Source organism: Amaranthus tricolor, chromosome 14, assembly GCF_026212465.1.
Source record: "Amaranthus tricolor cultivar Red isolate AtriRed21 chromosome 14, ASM2621246v1, whole genome shotgun sequence".
NCBI classification, from domain to species: Eukaryota; Viridiplantae; Streptophyta; class Magnoliopsida; order Caryophyllales; family Amaranthaceae; genus Amaranthus; species Amaranthus tricolor.
Window position 1 is genome coordinate 17,257,698 of NC_080060.1, and position 17,344 is coordinate 17,275,041.

The following is a 17,344-nucleotide window of genomic DNA, read 5'->3' on the forward strand; positions in this document are numbered from 1 at the left end:
TCTCAAAATCCTTTTTACTGCTGTGAGGTGTGATTCTTTAGGATTTGATTGAAATCTAGCACATAAACCAACACTAAATGAAATATCGGGTCTACTTGCAGTTAGTTATAATAAGGAACCTATCATGCCTCGATACATTGTTTGATCTACGTTAGTTCCTTTTAGGTCTTCATCTAATCTAACATTTGTAGCCATGGGTGTATGGTTGGTTTTAGCGTTGTTTAACCCATACTTCTTTAGAAGTTCTTTTATGTATTTTTGTTGATGAATAAAGATACCATTTTCAGTTTGTTTAATTTGCAAACCAAGAAAGAAATTTAATTCTCCCATCATGCTCATTTCAAATTCTGTGCCCATAAGGTTGGCAAATTCTTTACATAACAAATCATTGGTCGCACCGAAAATAATATCATCAACATAAATTTGAACAACTAAAATATCATAACCTTTGTTCTTAAAGAATAAGGTCTTATCAATTTTCCATCTTATAAAGTCATTTTGAATCAAAAACTTTGATAGTCTTTCACACCATTGCCTAGGAGCTTGTTTCAAGCCATAAAGTGCTTTATCAAGCTTGTAGACATGATCAGGACAAGAGGTGTTCTCAAAACCAGGGGGTTGTTCAACAAAAACTTCTTCATCGAGAAAACCATTTAAGAAAGCACATTTCACATCCATTTTGATATAACTTAAAGTTCATAAAAGCAGCAAAAGAAATTAAAATTCTAATAGCCTCTAACCTTGCTACTGGTGCAAATGTCTCAGTGTAATCAATACCTTCTTGTTGATTGTACCCTTTTACCACGAGTCTTGCCTTGTTTCTTACAATTATTCCATGCTCATCTAGCTTATTCCGAAATACCCATTTCAAACCAATTACTTTCTTGCCTTTTGGTTTGGGTTCTAAGTGCCACACTTTATTTCTTTCAAATTCATTTAATTCATCTTGCATGGCTACTATCCATTCGGAATCCTTTAGAGCTTCTTCGTGATTTTTGGGTTCAAGTGATGATAGGAACGCAAAGTGTGCACAAAAGTTTCTCAGTTGAGATCTGGTTTGTGTTCCCTTATTCATATCACTTATAATCAGATGAAGAGAATGATAACTTTGGTATTTCCAAGGTTTAGGCACAAATTCTCGGGAGGGAACAGTAGCATGTTCTGATTCAGCATCTTGATTTGCATTTTGTTCAGCTACTGGATCATCTTGGTCATCTGCGGGAACAGCTAGATTGGGAACAGTCCGCTGGTCCTGTTGTGTTGGCAGTTCCTGGATTTGGTCAGTTTCTCCTGCCTCTTCTTGTATTGGCTGTTCACCTGCTGTTCCTAGATCTTGCATTTAAACTCCTTCATCATCATCTTCTAAATTTGCAAGACCTATTTTAATATTATTTGTTTCCTGTTCACTTGTTGAAAAGTTAGTTTCTTCAAAAATTATGTGAATAGATTCCTCTACGCACATTGTTCTTTTATTGTAAACTCTGTAAGCTTTGCTATGTGATGAATAACCAAGAAACACTGCTTCATCACTTCTTTCATCAAATTTACCTATATTTCGTTTTCCATTCACATGAACAAAACATTTGCATCCAAACACACGAAAATAGGAAATATTGGGTTTGACACCTTTGAGCAATTCATAGGGTGTCTTAGAAGTGATTGGTCTTATTAACACACGATTCAAAATATAGCATGCAGTATTAACGGCTTCGGCCCAAAAATTTCTAGGTAGACCACTAGCAATCAACATAGTTCTAGCCATTTCTTCTAGGGTTCTATTTTTCCTTTCTACCACTCCATTTTGTTGTGGTGTTCTAGGAGCGGAAAAATTGTGATTTATACCATGTTCATTGCAATAATTCATAAAGTTTGAATTTTCAAATTCTTTGCCATGATCTGATCTTATGTGAACAATTAGATTGTTGGTAGATTTTTGAGTTTTGTTAGCAAAAGAAACAAACTCATCAAAAGCTTCATCTTTGCTTGCTAAAAATATAGTCCAGGTAAATCTACTATAGTCATCAACTATGACAAACACATATCTTTTTCCACTGCGGCTTTGTGTTCTCATAGGTCCACATAGATCCATATGAATTAATTCTAATGGTCTAGAGGTAGTCACCAGATACTTTGATTTAAAGGATGACCGCACATGTTTTCCTTTAGCACAAGGATCACAAATTTCATTTTTGAGGAATTTTATTGCTGGTAATCCTCTTACTAGGTCTTTTGATCTTAAGGTGTTAATCAATGAATAGCTAGCATGACCTAGACGCTTGTGCCAAAGCAGTGGGTCTTCTTCTATAATGCTTAGACACGTTAGACTGGTTTTGGGAACAGTGTCCAGGTCCACTACATAAGTGTTCCCTTTTCTGATTCCCTCAAGCACAGGGTCTCCTGTGTTGTTCCTAGAAATTATGCATCGTTCAGAAGTAAACTTAACAGAGTTACCTTTGTCAAAAAATTGAGAAATACTTAAAAGATTGTGTTTTAAATTCTCGACTAAAAATACATTGTCAATGGCATGGGAACTTGACCTTCCAACCTTTCCTTTGGCGATTATCTCACCCTTCATATTGTCACCGAAGGTTACAGTTCCCCCATCATATGCTTCATGTGAGAGAAATTTAGATTTGTCACCCGTCATGTGCTTGGAACACCCACTGTCGAGATACCATGAGTTGTTCCCCCTCACTTGAACCTGCAAAGCAACTTAATGGTTAGGTACAGGAACCCAGTCATCCTTGGGTTCCCTGTCGATAATACTTGAATCACATTTCTTAATCCATATGCGTTCGACATAATTTTTATTTGCTTTGATGTGCTGTTCTCTTTTTATACATTGATTTTTCAGGTGTCCAGTTTTGCCACAAAAGGAACAGATTTTACTACTAGGGAGATCAACATAGACCTTTTTCTTTTTATTATTTTTATCATAACCTAGACCTTCTTTACCTTTTGGTTTAGCATTTAGAATCCATTTGGGAACTTCATTGATTTTCCCTTTTACTCTTGAATTTATTTTATTTTTCAAATGTTCATTTTCTATTTCATAGGATTCTAATTTTGATTTCAACTGTTGAAATTCAGTGCTAACCATGTGAGTAGATATATTGTTTACATCTTTACTTAATCCTAACAATTTATTTTGATTTATTTCAATATTAAGAAAAATAAATTCCTGTTTCAATTTTTCAATTGTCTCTTTCAAAACAATATTCTGATCTAGCAAATTAAAAAATCTGCTTTGTACATCTATTCTAAATGAATTTAGGTAAGACACATGATCTTTGTTTGAGTTGAGGTCTTTCTCGATTTGGAGACACTTGATATTCTGTTTATCTAATTTCTCTTGTGTCTCCAAGAGCAACTTAATTAATTTATTCTTGCTGAGTTTAGATGGATGTTTAGGAAGTGAGTTATAAGACATTACCTCTTTTCTTTGGACTCTTCATCCTTGCTGTGATGAGATGCCATGAGGCATAGGTTTGCTGTTTCTTCTTCCACTGGAGCTTCTGTCTCAGCCTCGCTCTCCGTATCACCCCAAGCTGCAATCATTGCCTTTCTAAAATCAGTTTTGAAGTTTCCCTTCTTATATTGTTTTCCAACTTCTCTTGCTTTTCCCTTGCCCTTCTCATTTTTCCATTGAGGGCAATCCTTGATGAAGTGATCAGTGCTCCCACACTTGTGGCATTCAAAATTTGTCTTCAAGTTAGCAGTTCCCTTTTCTTTGTTGTTTCTTTGGTTTCTATATCTGCTGTTCCTGAAGAATTTTTTGAATTTACGTGCCAACATAGCAGCTTCCTCTTCACCAGCGTCTGACTCTTCACTATCATCCGCTGCGAGAGCCAGTCCTTTATTACGGGAATTGTCAGCTGTTCCCAAATGCAATTCATGAGTCATGAGGGAATCAGCCAACTCTTCCAAATTAAACTTGGTGAAATCTTTCGATTCCTGAATGGCTGTGACCTTAGCTCTCCAGCGTTCGTCTTGAGAAAGACTCCTAAGTATTTTCCTAACTTGTTCATCAACGGGAATGATCTTACCAAGAGAGACCAATTCATTCGTGATATTTGTGAACCTGGTGAACATCTCTTGAATGTTCTCTCTAGGTTCCATAACAAACCTTTCATATTTGGACATTAGGAGGTCAATCTTGGAGCGCTTCACTTCGCTGGTACCTTCATGGGTAACTTCTAGCAGGTCCCAAATCTGCTTGGCAGTTTTGCAACCCATAATACGATTGTGCTCATTAGGACCAAGTCCACAGTGAAGTAATTTAATAGCAAGAGCGTTCATCTCCATCTTTTGAAAATCTTCCTTTTCATATTTAGTGATTGGTTTTGGAACAGCTTCAATGTTGGAGTTGATGGTCGTCACCTTAAAATCTCCAATTTCAATGACTCTCCATACCTGGTAATTTTTGGCCTTTATAAAAATTTCTATCCTATTTTTCCAGTAGGTATAGAATTTCCCATCGAACATAGGTGGCCTTTGCATAGAGTACCCTTCTTCCATGCGTTCGTTCATCTTCAACATCTTGCCAGGGAACAGGATACTGCTCACAGGGTTTCCTGATTAAATGAGGAATAGGGCTCTGATACCAATTGTTGAAATACACGAAGATGATCGAATGCAACAAGAGGGGGGGGTGAATTGTTGTGTATCTCACTTTAGTTAGTTTTTCTTGTAATTTGTGGAATTTTAACAAACAAAATAAAACTTAAACGTAAAAAGCAAAAGATAAAAAGGAGACAAAGATTTTACGTGGAAACCTTCTTGGCCTAATAAGAAAGAAAACCACGACCCCTCGGGATTTCAAAAATTCTCACTATGTTTTAGGCAATCAATTACAATTACATAAAACAAATATGCTTCACTTGAAGCTTCTCTATTCTAGGCCTAATTCTCTTCTCTTCTTTTCTCCTTCTCTTTCTCTTCTCACGCTTCTCTATTCCCTTAGACTTCCCTTAAGTCTAATTACAATAAAAACACTCAATTACCCTTACAAGGCCAATTCTTAAGAAGATTAAAATTAAGTAGTTGCTCAAGAAAAATATAATGAATTAATTGGCAAATTCATGAATAAAATATTTTTCTTATTTTGATCTCACCTTAAGGACACTCTTAGATGGATATTGGTTTGAGCAAAGTTCCTCCTATTTATAGTGGGAACAGACAGCAGTTACCTCAGGCACACCTCCCACTATCATCCACGTTCTCAAAACAAGGATAGTGGAATTGCCAAAAGAATAAATAACTGGCTGTCATTTGCTCAAAGATAAAATCAGTTTCCTTAAGCTAAAAATAGCATAGGAGTTAAAAAGAACAAGATCCTAAAAAATAGGAGATCTTAATCTTAAAATGAAAAAGTCTTAGGCTATTTTTAGATAGCCTAAAAATAGTTTTGCCAATCAATTTATTAAATAACTAAGCAACTAATTAAACTTTTAACCTTTTACATTAACTAAAAACAGAAAACGTAATTTTCGTAACTTCCAGTCAATGTCTTCTCCAGACCTGTATTGTGGGGAACAGCGCACTGTCTCCATCTACAACTTTCGTCAGGACTTTAACTCTAGGAACAGTAAACTGACTTCTAAAGCAATTGTCCAACTTCTTGGATATTTGAGACATGTACAACTTCCACGAACAAAGTCATAGGCTTCATCAACGATTAACACAATCAGATTTTTACCTACAAAACAATCTCTAAAATCTGTTTGTTTATTTAAAAGTGAAGTCATCATCAAAACCTAAGAGGCCAACATAACCAATGATGACATTGCGGAGGAAGTTGCTTATCGGGAATTGGCTGCTGTGATATTTGTTATTGGACAAAATCCCCATCCCAAATCGATTGAAGGTTTCAGCCGTAGAATTTGGGGTAATCTTAACATAGATAAAATCATCCCTGTAAAGAGAGGAGTGTATTTGATTCGATTCTTGAACAATGAATCTAGGGACAAAGCGTTGAATATGAAGAACTTGTTGTTTGATAACTCGCCTGTGTTTTTAAAATCGTGGACTGAAGGGATGAATTTTGATAAAGCTGAATTTGAAGATGTCCCCATTTGGATCAATATCTATGATTTGCCACTTAAATACTGGGGAAGTTTATCAAAGATTTTGAAATCAATTGGGAATCCTATTAGAGCAGATGCTGGTACTTCCTAAAGGGAACGAATTCACTTTGCTAGATATTTGTTGGAGATGAATGTTAAGGGGAATTTTCCAGATTGTGTTAGATTCAGGAATGAATTGAGGGTTGTTGAATATGACTGGAAACCGATTGTATGTGACAAATGTAAGATTATGGGACATTCAATAGAAAAATGCAGATGGCAGAAAGAGCAGCAACAAATGAAAAAGAAATGGGTTCCTAAGCACAAAGCTGGAGACTTTGAGCAAGACGGAGGGGCTGAGATGATTAATGCAAACACTTCAGTGAAGGATACCTCTTCTAAGCAGCCAGTTCATAAGAATAACACTGATATTACTTCACAAGACTTTGTCACATTTAGAAGAAGACAGAAGATTAGTAATCCTGCTGTGTCACAAAAAGAGCAGTTAAGCACTCAAAATTCATTTCAACAGCCAGGTGAAAATGAAGAGGGTAGTCAAGTGGTGGTGAGTCAACCTACAAATGGTGGGAATGGACAATCTAGCTGTATGGAATGTTAGAGGGTTGAATAGCCCTTCCAAACAAAGAGAAGTTCTTGCATATACCATTAGGAATAAAATAGGACTTGTAGGTTTTGTTGAAACTAAATTAAAACCAAACTCCTTTGCTCGATTCTATTCAAATACTTTCCAAGGTTGGTGTATAGTCTCTAATATAACTTTGTGTAAAGGAGGGAGAATTATGGTTTGTTGGCTTCATTCCCATTTTCAGGTTGAAGTGAAAAGGACTACCCCTCAGTGTATTCATTTAGGTGTGATTAATCTTGCTCATTGACATAAGTTTGAGGTCACAGTGGTGTATGGTTTCAATGGTGCAGCTGCTAGAAGGCAGCTCTGGGAGGTTCTCGTGAATATCAAAGAACATGTTCATGGAGCGTGGATCATTTCTGGAGATTTCAATAATCCGTTGTTCTCTGATGATAGGATTGGCTCTAAGGTTTCTTTTTTTGAAATTGCAGATTTCAAGGTCTGCATTGACAAATGTGAGGTTAGTGATATGCCTTCTACAGGAAACAGATACACATGGAGTAACATGCAAGAGGGAAAGAGGAGGCTGGTCTCTAAGATTGATCGTTGCCTTATCAATGGTGAATGGCTGGATTTGTTTCCCATTTCTACTGTGCATTATGCCCCTCAGGATATATCTGATCATTGTCCTGGTCTCATCTCTCTGGATCAGACTCCAGTCCAAATCAAAAGCTCCTTTAAGTTTTTGGATCTTTGGTGCCAGAATAGTAGATTTATGGAGTTAGTCTCAGAGGTGTGGCAACATCAGGTTGTAGGGTCCCCTATGTTTGGTCTTGTGCAAAAAATGAAGAACTTGAAACCTGTGTTTAGACAACTTCATAAGGCTCATTATAATCATTTGGAAGACAGACTCCAGGAAGCCCTTCAGTCTCTTCTTCGGACTAAAGCAGCAGCTCTTCAAAACCCTCGAGACTACCAGATACTGCAGCAAGAGCAGAAAGCAGCAGTCCAGTACAAGGAGTTAAAGGAGGCCTATAATAGTTATGTGTATCAGAAGGCTAAAATAAGGTGGCTGAAGGAACGTGATTGTAACTCTGGGTTTTTTCATTGAAGCATCAAGCAAAGACATTTTAAGCAAAGAGTACTTGAAATTAAAGACATACATGGCACAGTTCATAATACCCCTAATGCTATCAAAGCTGCTTTTGAGGATTTTTATATCCAACTTCTTGGCACAGGTAATGGTCACAGAAATCAAATAAGCCGGGAGATCATTCAGCAGGGGAAGATTATCACTGATCGACAGGCCAAACTCCTTGATCTTGAGTTTTCTGACAGAGATTAAAGATGCTTTTTTCTTTATTCCTGATTCCAAGGCCCCGGGTCCTGATGGTTTTAACAGCACATTCTTCAAAAAGTCTTGGCCCATTATTGGTGAAGAGGTATATGCAGCTGTGAAGGACTTCTTTATGCATGGTAAGTTGCTGAAGCAAATAAATTGCACCAAACTGGCTATCATCCCTAAATATCATTGTCCTCAGAATGTGAGTGAGTTTCGGCTTATAGCGTGTTGTAAAACTTTATACAAAGGGATCACTAAACTTATCTGCTCTAGATTGTCGAGTGTGCTCCCTCACATTATTGCCCCAAAACCAGGCTGGTTTCATTAAAGATAGGCAAATTTTCCATAACATTGCTATTGTTCAGGACTTGGTTGGCCTATATAACAGAAAGGCTACTCCTCCTTGTTGCCTGCTTAAGATTGATATTCGGAAGGCCTATGATTCAGTTGAATGGGCCTTCTTACAAGAGATGATGCAAGCTCTTAACTTTCCTCAGAAGTTCATTGACAGAGTCATGGCATGTGTCACTTTCACTTCTTTCTCCTTGAGCATCAATAGGGAGATGCATGGTTTCTTCTAGGGTAAGAGGGGTCTTAGGCAAGGTGATCCAATGTCTCCACTTCTATTTGTGATTTGTATGGAGTATCTTTCGAGGCTTCTTTTTTATGCTAGTACTCAGCAGGGGTACATGTTTCATCATAGATGTAAGGGTATAGCTCTTAATCATTTGGTTTTTGCTGATGACTTGATTGTCTTTTGTAAAGGTGATTATGAGTCTATCATGTGGAACTTGAGATCCCTAGCTACTTTTGCTGCTTCCTCTGGTCTTAATGCTAATGCAGGTAAATCTGCAATCAATACTTGTAATATGGAGGAGGGCGTCAAACAGCAGGTGCTAAGAGAGACTAGATACAAGGAGGAGTCACTTCCATTCTCCTATCTTGGTGTAAATATTAGTGCAAAGAGGCTTGGGAAAGATGACTGCCAATTCCTAATTGACAAGATTACTGCCAAGATCAAAACATGGGGGACCAGATCTTTATCTTATGCTGGTAGAGCCCAACTAGTGAACTCTGTCTTGCTGAACCTACATAGCTACTAGGCATCTATCTTTGTACTTCCCAAGACTGTAATCGACGGTGTTATTGCAGCTTGTAGGAACTTCCTATGGGATGGTAAGGAAAATAGTTCTAAAACTGTTTTGATTGCTTGGGATCTGATTTGCAGGGACAAAAAGATGGGAGGTTTGGGGTTTAAGGAGAGCCATACTTGGAACACGGCCATGTTGGGTAAGTACATTTGGAGTATTGCTAACAAAGAAGATAATTTATGGGTGTGTTGGATTGACCATGTGTATCTGAAAGGGCAGGACTGAAAAACTATTCCCCTAATTCCTCAGTGAGCTGGTATTGGAGACAACACACACATGTCAAAGATAAATTTAGAGAAGGGTATAGTGGGGATAGTTGGAGATTTGATAAAATAAAAAGGCTATTCTACGTTTACTGGGTATAGATGGATGAGATCAGATCAAAATGAGATTGACTGGGACAAATGGGTGTGGAATAGACTTAATATCCCAAAGCATAATTTTGTGTGTTGGCTTATTATGTGGAAGAGATTGAACACAAGGGATAGATTGAGGAAGATGGGTTTGCAGGTGCCAGGAGATTATATCCTCTTTGTGGCATGCATGATGAAACGATTGAGCACTTGTTCATCCAGTGTGATTATGTACGTACCTGCAGGGACTTACTATCTCAGAATTTTCAGATCATTCCAGATTTTACAGATTTGCAGGGCTTCAGCCAATGGCTTTGTAAGCCTTTGAAGGGAGCCTTTAGAGGCCATGTGGTCCAGAGTGTGTTTGCTGCGCTCCTTTACCATGTATGGATGCAGAGGAATGGCGCTATATGGTATGGTTGCATTGCTTTCCATGATGTTATTGTTAGGAGAATAAAGCATGATGTGTTCCTTAGGATTACTGGTGTGTTACCTAGGAAGGTCTCTCAAAGAGACAAGGATTGATTTTATGTAAAGTTTTTGTAAGTTCCTTATTTTGTTTTGGCTGTGAGCCTTTTTTGCTGTAGATGATTGCGTCCTTCCCTTGAACCCTTCATAGAAGGTGGCAAGGTTGGGAAGAATGATGCATTAGCAAATTCTGGCATGGTTAGTTTGTCTTTGGCTCTCCTAGTCCTTTTGGCTAGGTTGTACCCTACTACATTAAGTTGTATTTGGAAAGTAAGTGAATTTATTTTTTGTTAGAGTTTAGGCGACTGAGAAAGAACTTACCACATGCATGTCTCGTTACTTTTGATAAATTGCTAATTTGCTCAACTAACTTTATTAATCAAAAGAATACAACATATTAACAGTACCCATTACATGGTTGTATGAATCCAATGATATTTGCTATAAAAAGAATAACAGGTGATACTCACTGGTCACTAACTAGTTAAATTACGTATGATATCTTCTCATATGTCCTGTTGTATTGTAAAAGGCTCGCGTAAGTCTTGTCTCATATTCCAATTTACAAACACTTGTCGTCAGGGCTCAATGATACTCCATAAACTTCTCCGAAGAATTCAATTTCTTGTCGTTTCTCGTAATTGTCTTGCGTACTATACACATGGACGAAATCGTACTTCTTTAAATTCATTCTGAGTGGGAAATATTCGATTTTATTCTGACTTTAATGCAGTAAAACTTGAGAGAAATCAGTGAACCTTTTCAGTTTTAGGTATGTTAAGTTTAAGCTTCAATTAATGTGCAAGTGTTGCAGTAAGTGTCAATTGTGCAAGCCAACTGTTTGATGAAATGCGCAAGTGAGATTCTGCAGTGATCATTGTATGATTGGATTTGTTCTTTTGGGGAGTAGGTTAATGTTATCATTCAACATAGTGTTGAGGAAATTTCGATCAATTTTTATAAGAAAATAACATATTGGAACTGATGTGAGCAAGTACAATTTATGTGCATTCCTTAATTCTTGTACAAAAATTAAAAATTGCCAATTCGGTATGCAAATTCATGCTAAGATAGTTCAGTATGGTCATACAAATAATATAATATTAAGCAGTCCACTTGTTGATTTTTATGCTAAATGTTATGCTATTGAGGATGCTAGGAGGATATTTGATGTGCTGAAACAGCATGATGAAATGTCGTGGATGTCGATTATACACGGGTATTCACAATATGGTTGTGGAGTTGAAGCGAATAAGTTGTTCAAGAAGATGTTAGAAAGTGATATAAAGCCTAATTGCTTTACTTACGTAAGTATTATTGCTGCTTGTTTGAGAGGCAAAGAGCCTCTCGACTAAGGTAACCCATGTTATCAAGCTTGGATTTGTGAATCAAAGTTTTGTGGTGTGCTCTTTAATTGAATCAAAGTTTTGCTGTAGATGATTGCGTCCTTCCCTTGAACCCTTCATAGAAGGTGGCAAGGTTGGGAAGAATGATGCATTAGCAAATTCTGGCATGGTTAGTTTGTCTTTGGCTCTCCTAGTCCTTTTGGCTAGGTTGTGTTGTGTACAGAAATTTTTGCTTCTATAAATCTACTTGCCTTTAAAAAAAAAAAATCCTTCTCAACCCCATCTCTCTGTGGATACGAACCTTACTACCCTACTACATTAAGTTGTATTTGGAAAGTAAGTGAATTTATTTTTTGTTAGAGTTTAGGCGACTGAGAAAGAACTTACCACATGCATGTCTCGTTACTTTTGATAAATTGCTAATTTGCTCAACTAACTTTATTAATCAAAAGAATACAACATATTAATAGTACCCATTACATGGTTGTATGAATCCAATGATATTTGCTATAAAAAGAATAACAGGTGATACTCACTGGTCACTAACTAGTTAAATTACGTATGATATCTTCTCATATGTCCTGTTGTATTGTAAAAGGCTCGCGTAAGTCTTGTCTCATATTCCAATGTACAAACACTTGTCATCAGGGCTCAATGATACTCCATAAACTTCTCCGAAGAATTCCATTTCTTGTCGTTTCTCGTAATTGTCTTGCGTACTATACACATGGACGAAATCGTACTTCTTTAAATTCATTCTGAGTGGGAAATATTCGATTTTATTCTGACTTTAATGCAGTAAAACTTGAGAGAAATCAGTGAACCTTTTCAGTTTTAGGTATGTTAAGTTTAAGCTTCAATTAATGTGCAAGTGTTGCAGTAAGTGTCAATTGTGCAAGCCAACTGTTTGATGAAATGCGCAAGTGAGATTCTGCAGTGATCATTGTATGATTGGATTTGTTCTTTTGGGGAGTAGGTTAATGTTATCATTCAACATAGTGTTGAGGAAATTTCGATCAATTTTTATAAGAAAATAACATATTGGAACTGATGTGAGCAAGTACAATTTATGTGCATTCCTTAATTCTTGTACAAAAATTAAAAATTGCCAATTCGGTATGCAAATTCATGCTAAGATAGTTCAGTATGGTCATACAAATAATATAATATTAAGCAGTCCACTTGTTGATTTTTATGCTAAATGTTATGCTATTGAGGATGCTAGGAGGATATTTGATGTGCTGAAACAGCATGATGAAATGTCGTGGATGTCGATTATACACGGGTATTCACAATATGGTTGTGGAGTTGAAGCGAATAAGTTGTTCAAGAAGATGTTAGAAAGTGATATAAAGCCTAATTGCTTTACTTACGTAAGTATTATTGCTGCTTGTTTGAGAGGCAAAGAGCCTCTCGACTAAGGTAACCCATGTTATCAAGCTTGGATTTGTGAATCAAAGTTTTGTGGTGTGCTCTTTACTTGACTATTACTCTAAATGCAGGAACGTAGATGGATGTTCCTTGATTTTCTATGAAGCAAAAACCTGGGATAATGTTTGTCTACAACTCAATGATTGCTTGTTACTGTCAGAACTTCTATGTTGAAAATGCAATAAGGTTATATTTACAAATGAGAAATTGGGTTATAAATGCTACTGATACCACCATGACCAGTATTCTGCACGCGGCTAGAATGGTATCAAATGTTCAATTTGGTAGGCAGGTGCATGGATTGATAATAAAACTAGGTTTCTTGACTAATTTGTTTGTTTTGAGCTCTCTGATTAAGGTGTACTCCAAAAATGGATTCATTAATGAAGCTCGATATGTTTTTGACCAAACCATTGAGCGGAACAATGTTCTTTGGACATCAATGGTTTCAGGGTATGCTCGGAATGGGAAAGCAGTGGAGGCGCTTGAACTTTTTGATCAAATGATGGCAGCTGGATTTGTGCCTGATCATGTTTGTTTTACTGCAGTGCTTAGTGCTTGTAACCATGCTAGTTTTCTCGATAGAGGTGTAGAACACTTCAATAAGATGATAAAGTATTATGATCTGTCTCCTACATTAGATGAATATGCTTGTTTGATTGATTTGTATGCAAGACAAGGAAATCTAAGTAAGACAGTTCAAGTAATGGTTGATATTCCTTTTAAACCCAATTGTATCATTCTGAATGCTATATTAAGTAGCTGCAAAACTTATGGTGCAGTGGAGTTGGGACGAGAGGCTTTTGATCGGCTATTTTCTTTGCAGCCGCACAATTCTGCTGTGTGTCTAACAATGGCTCGTTTATACGCAGAAGATGCCTTTTGGGACGAGGATGCTAATATAAGAAATATCATGAAGCCAAAAGGAGTGCAAAAAGGCATTGCGTGGAGTTGGGTTGATGCAGATGAACAATTGAGATTTTCGTAGTCTGGTACAGTGTGCCTCCGTATGTTGCTCGATGGTTTTCTTTCGGGATATTTTGGGCCAATTTGAACGCATTAATTGCAAATTTAAAAAGAGAATTAGCTGGTGAATTATGGTATAGATATTCTTAACAAAGGCAGAAGGAATTTGAAGTGTTGGAGCAAATGATTATCGACTTCACTTATGAAGCAACTGATATAATTACCATTTACCAAGGTACAAGAATTTAATTGCACTTTGCATGCAGTTAGCAATAATAAGTCCGTTTATATAGTTATACAATTAGTTTTGATATAAATTAGCTACTAGGGATAAATCCAGGATACTAATATGTGTTCATTATTAGGTGGACTATTTAACCCAAGTATGAGACATATCTCTCGACGAGATCATTTCACACAATAATGTCTGTTCATTATTTTCTTCAAAAGTGATTATGTACGTATGACGAGTTGATATGGAGTAACAGAAAAACAAATCAAGAATTGAACAAAGAACATGTAAAAGTAAGTTATGTTCCTAGGTACTACTTCCCTTAACGCATCTCCAAACCTAAAGTATCTTGCACCTCAAAATAATTTTCCAATTCATGTCTTCTATTCAAAGGTTTCCTTGTTTTAGGTATACTAATATATGCTACTAGCGTGACAAGGTTCTAAAAACAAATTTTAAAAACTAAGATAATTAAATTCTCGAACCCAATCGAGCAATCACAACCTCTGATTGATCCGATTTCTACCATTACAACAATAGAATCCTCGATTCAAGATCTTACTAAGTTATAGAAGAGAAGACAAAATTATCAACAAAAAATGTTCAAATCCTCCAAGAGTAATCTAATTAGCAATAGTAATGTTGTTACACCATGGAGACTTTACCTAGTGAATGTCCTAGAATCCCTTCAAGCTCAAATTATCATTATTTTTCTACTTGTATTTTATTTAGCATTGTCTATAGTTGAGCTTTCATCTTCTATGACACAAACTTCTTGCCAAAAAATGGAAGGGAAACTAGAAGCATGGTATCATTGGGTTCAATTTTAAGCCTATTGTGTTTGAGGGTATTGCTTTTAAGTGTAGGGTTAGGAAGGTCATTTTTTGAGAAATCGGGTTATGTAGTTGATGGGGTGGTTGTGGTGGTGGCGTTGGTGTTGGAGGTGGTGTTAGCGAGGGTTGGAGGCGGGTTCTTCTTGGTGGTGAGCTTGTGGCGAGTGGTTCGCGCGGTGGAGAATGTGTATGAGTTGAGTGATGATGCTATCCAAACCAAGATTGAGGAGGTGGAATGTGAATTTGGTGTGTTAAGAGAAGAAAATAAGAGGTTCTTGGAAACAATTGAAGAGGAGGCTAAAGTCATACTGATGCTTCAACAAGAGCTTGGCGATAATGTAATTTGTGGTTCATAATTTGATTTTTCAATTACTACTAATACAAATTAAATATGTTGGATATATAAAGTTATATTTTAGCTAAAAAGAGGGAAGTTATATGCATTAAATATAGTTACAATTTAATTTGAGTTGATTATACATTATTATGCTCCTAAATTTAGAGGTAGTCTTATGATGATCTTTTTCACTATTTTCTTTTATTATTGGATCGTTCTATATAGTTTTTTTTTTTACATATTTTTAACAAAATACTAATTATTGTCAGGACCATCTTGTACATTTTAAGGGTTCAGAGTGAAAATTGAAATATAAAGTCTTGTTTAAACATGCTAATAATACTTTGTTTTGTGTATTTTTGCAGTTCAATTTTGGTTTTATTAAGTAGAATTTAGATTTAACTATATAACAATTAGAGAAATTACTTTATAGAATAGTTTTATTGATGTAAGTCTCTAAGATGATAATCCTAGTCTTATTAAGAAGGTCATTATGTAAATATATCATTTCAAGCAAAGAAGAAGAAGCATGCAAAGAATCGGATCAGACTGAGATGCGCGGCCCGCGGGGTTTTACGCTGCTCGCTCGTGCGCGACACATGGAGTTTTACGCGGGGTGCGGAGTTCAGTCTGTTGGCTGGGCGCTATTTCACTTTTCCCATTTCGGCTTTCATTTTCAATTGGATGTTTAGAGGGGTTTGGGAGGCGACTTGCAAAGAGGAATGATGAGCAAATCCAATGGCAAAAAGCTTTATCAAATCTTTATAAATAGGCAAGAAAGCTTAGGAATGGGATCATCTTGGAATTTTTCATTAAAATACTTCTTCTTCTTCATTTCTGATTTTCCATGGTTATGGAGCTTCAAGCTTAGATTTTCATTTCTTGAGGAAGGTTGATTGGAAACTTCTAATTACTCATTGTAAGAATTCCTCTACTTAATATACTTTTGATTATTGAAGAGTTCTTATTATAATCTTATGAATGTTGTTTGAATTGGAAATCAACTATTGTTCTTGTTATTGCAATATTCATTTATACTAAATCTATTTGCAAAATCAGTTAGTTTTGTACTTGGCTTAATGGTAGCGACTAGTTCTAATTGTGAATGCAGATTATGAATGATTAGAATCTAAATGAACTTTTCATTTTGATTGAAAACTATTTGCTCGAATAGTTTTAGCAAACCTATTGATTCTCTTTTCTTAAAGCTATTGTTCGATTAAATTTATTCCCTGATTGGAGTGAGTTAACTAATACTAAGAGCTTTACATTCAAACTGATTTTGATGTTTAGCTACACTTAAGGAGAATAAAAGTATAATCATCTGATTGAGGTGTACTCCAAAAATGGATTCATTAATGAAGCTCGATATGTTTTCGACCAAACCATTGAGCGGAACAATGTTCTTTGGACATCAATGGTTTCAGGGTATGCTCGGAATGGGAAAACAGTGGAGGCGCTTGAACTTTTTGATCAAATGATGGCAGCCGGATTTGTGCCTGATCATGTTTGTTTTACTGTAGTGCTTAGTGCTTGTAACCATGCTGGTTTTCTCGATAGCGGTGTAGAACACTTCAATAAGATGATAAAGTATTATGATCTGTCTCCTACATTAGATGAATATGCTTGTTTGATTGATTTGTATGCAAGACAAGGACATCTAAGTAAGGCAGTTCAAGTAATGGATGATATGCCTTTTAAACCCAATTGTGTCATTATGAGTGCTGTATTGAATAGCTGCAAAACTTATGGTGCAGGGGAGTTGGGACGAGAGGTTTTTGATCGGCTATTTTCTTTGCAGCCGCACAATTCTGTTGCGTGTCTAACAATGGCTCGTTTATACGCAGAAGTTGGCTTATGGGACGAGGCTGCTGATATCAGAAACATCATGAAGCCAAAAGGAGTGGAAAAAGGCGCTGCGTGGAGTTGGGTTGATGCAAATGAACAATTGAGATTTTCGTAGTCTGGTACAGTGTGCCTTCGTATGTTGCTCGATGGTTGTCTTTCAGGATATTTTGGGCCAATTTGAATGCATTAATTGCAAATTTAAAAAGCAAATTAGCTGGCGAATTATGGTATAGATATTCTTAACAAAGGCAGAGGGAATTTGATGTATTAGAGCAAATTATTATCAACTTCACTTATGCAGCAACTAATATAATTACCATTTACCAAGGTACAAGAATTTAATTGCACTTTGCATGCAGTTAGCAATAATGAGTCCATTTATATAG

General features: G+C 36.4%; 3 protein-coding genes across 3 annotated transcripts; all 3 read left to right on the plus strand.

The window, feature by feature from the left end:
• Window positions 1–6,213: 6,213 nt before the first annotated feature.
• LOC130799365 (uncharacterized) lies at window positions 6,214–8,574 on the plus strand. Its single transcript, XM_057662464.1, has 6 exons — window positions 6,214–6,670; window positions 6,756–6,868; window positions 6,965–7,719; window positions 7,765–7,889; window positions 7,990–8,195; window positions 8,308–8,574. Exons 1-6 carry the CDS (start codon window positions 6,214–6,216, stop codon window positions 8,572–8,574), a joined length of 1,923 nt encoding a protein of 640 aa, XP_057518447.1.
• Window positions 8,575–8,604: 30 nt separating this feature from the next.
• LOC130799366 (uncharacterized) lies at window positions 8,605–10,105 on the plus strand. Its single transcript, XM_057662465.1, has 5 exons — window positions 8,605–9,046; window positions 9,146–9,283; window positions 9,524–9,654; window positions 9,759–9,998; window positions 10,085–10,105. Exons 1-5 carry the CDS (start codon window positions 8,605–8,607, stop codon window positions 10,103–10,105), a joined length of 972 nt encoding a protein of 323 aa, XP_057518448.1.
• A 2,737-nt stretch (window positions 10,106–12,842) lies between these two features.
• LOC130799367 (pentatricopeptide repeat-containing protein At4g33990-like) lies at window positions 12,843–17,344 on the plus strand. The gene is made up of 8 exons (XM_057662466.1): window positions 12,843–13,726; window positions 13,864–13,943; window positions 14,673–14,748; window positions 14,802–15,111; window positions 15,803–16,001; window positions 16,538–17,069; window positions 17,120–17,185; window positions 17,287–17,344. The coding sequence occupies exons 1-8, from the start codon at window positions 12,843–12,845 to the stop codon at window positions 17,342–17,344; spliced, it is 2,205 nt and encodes a 734-aa protein (XP_057518449.1).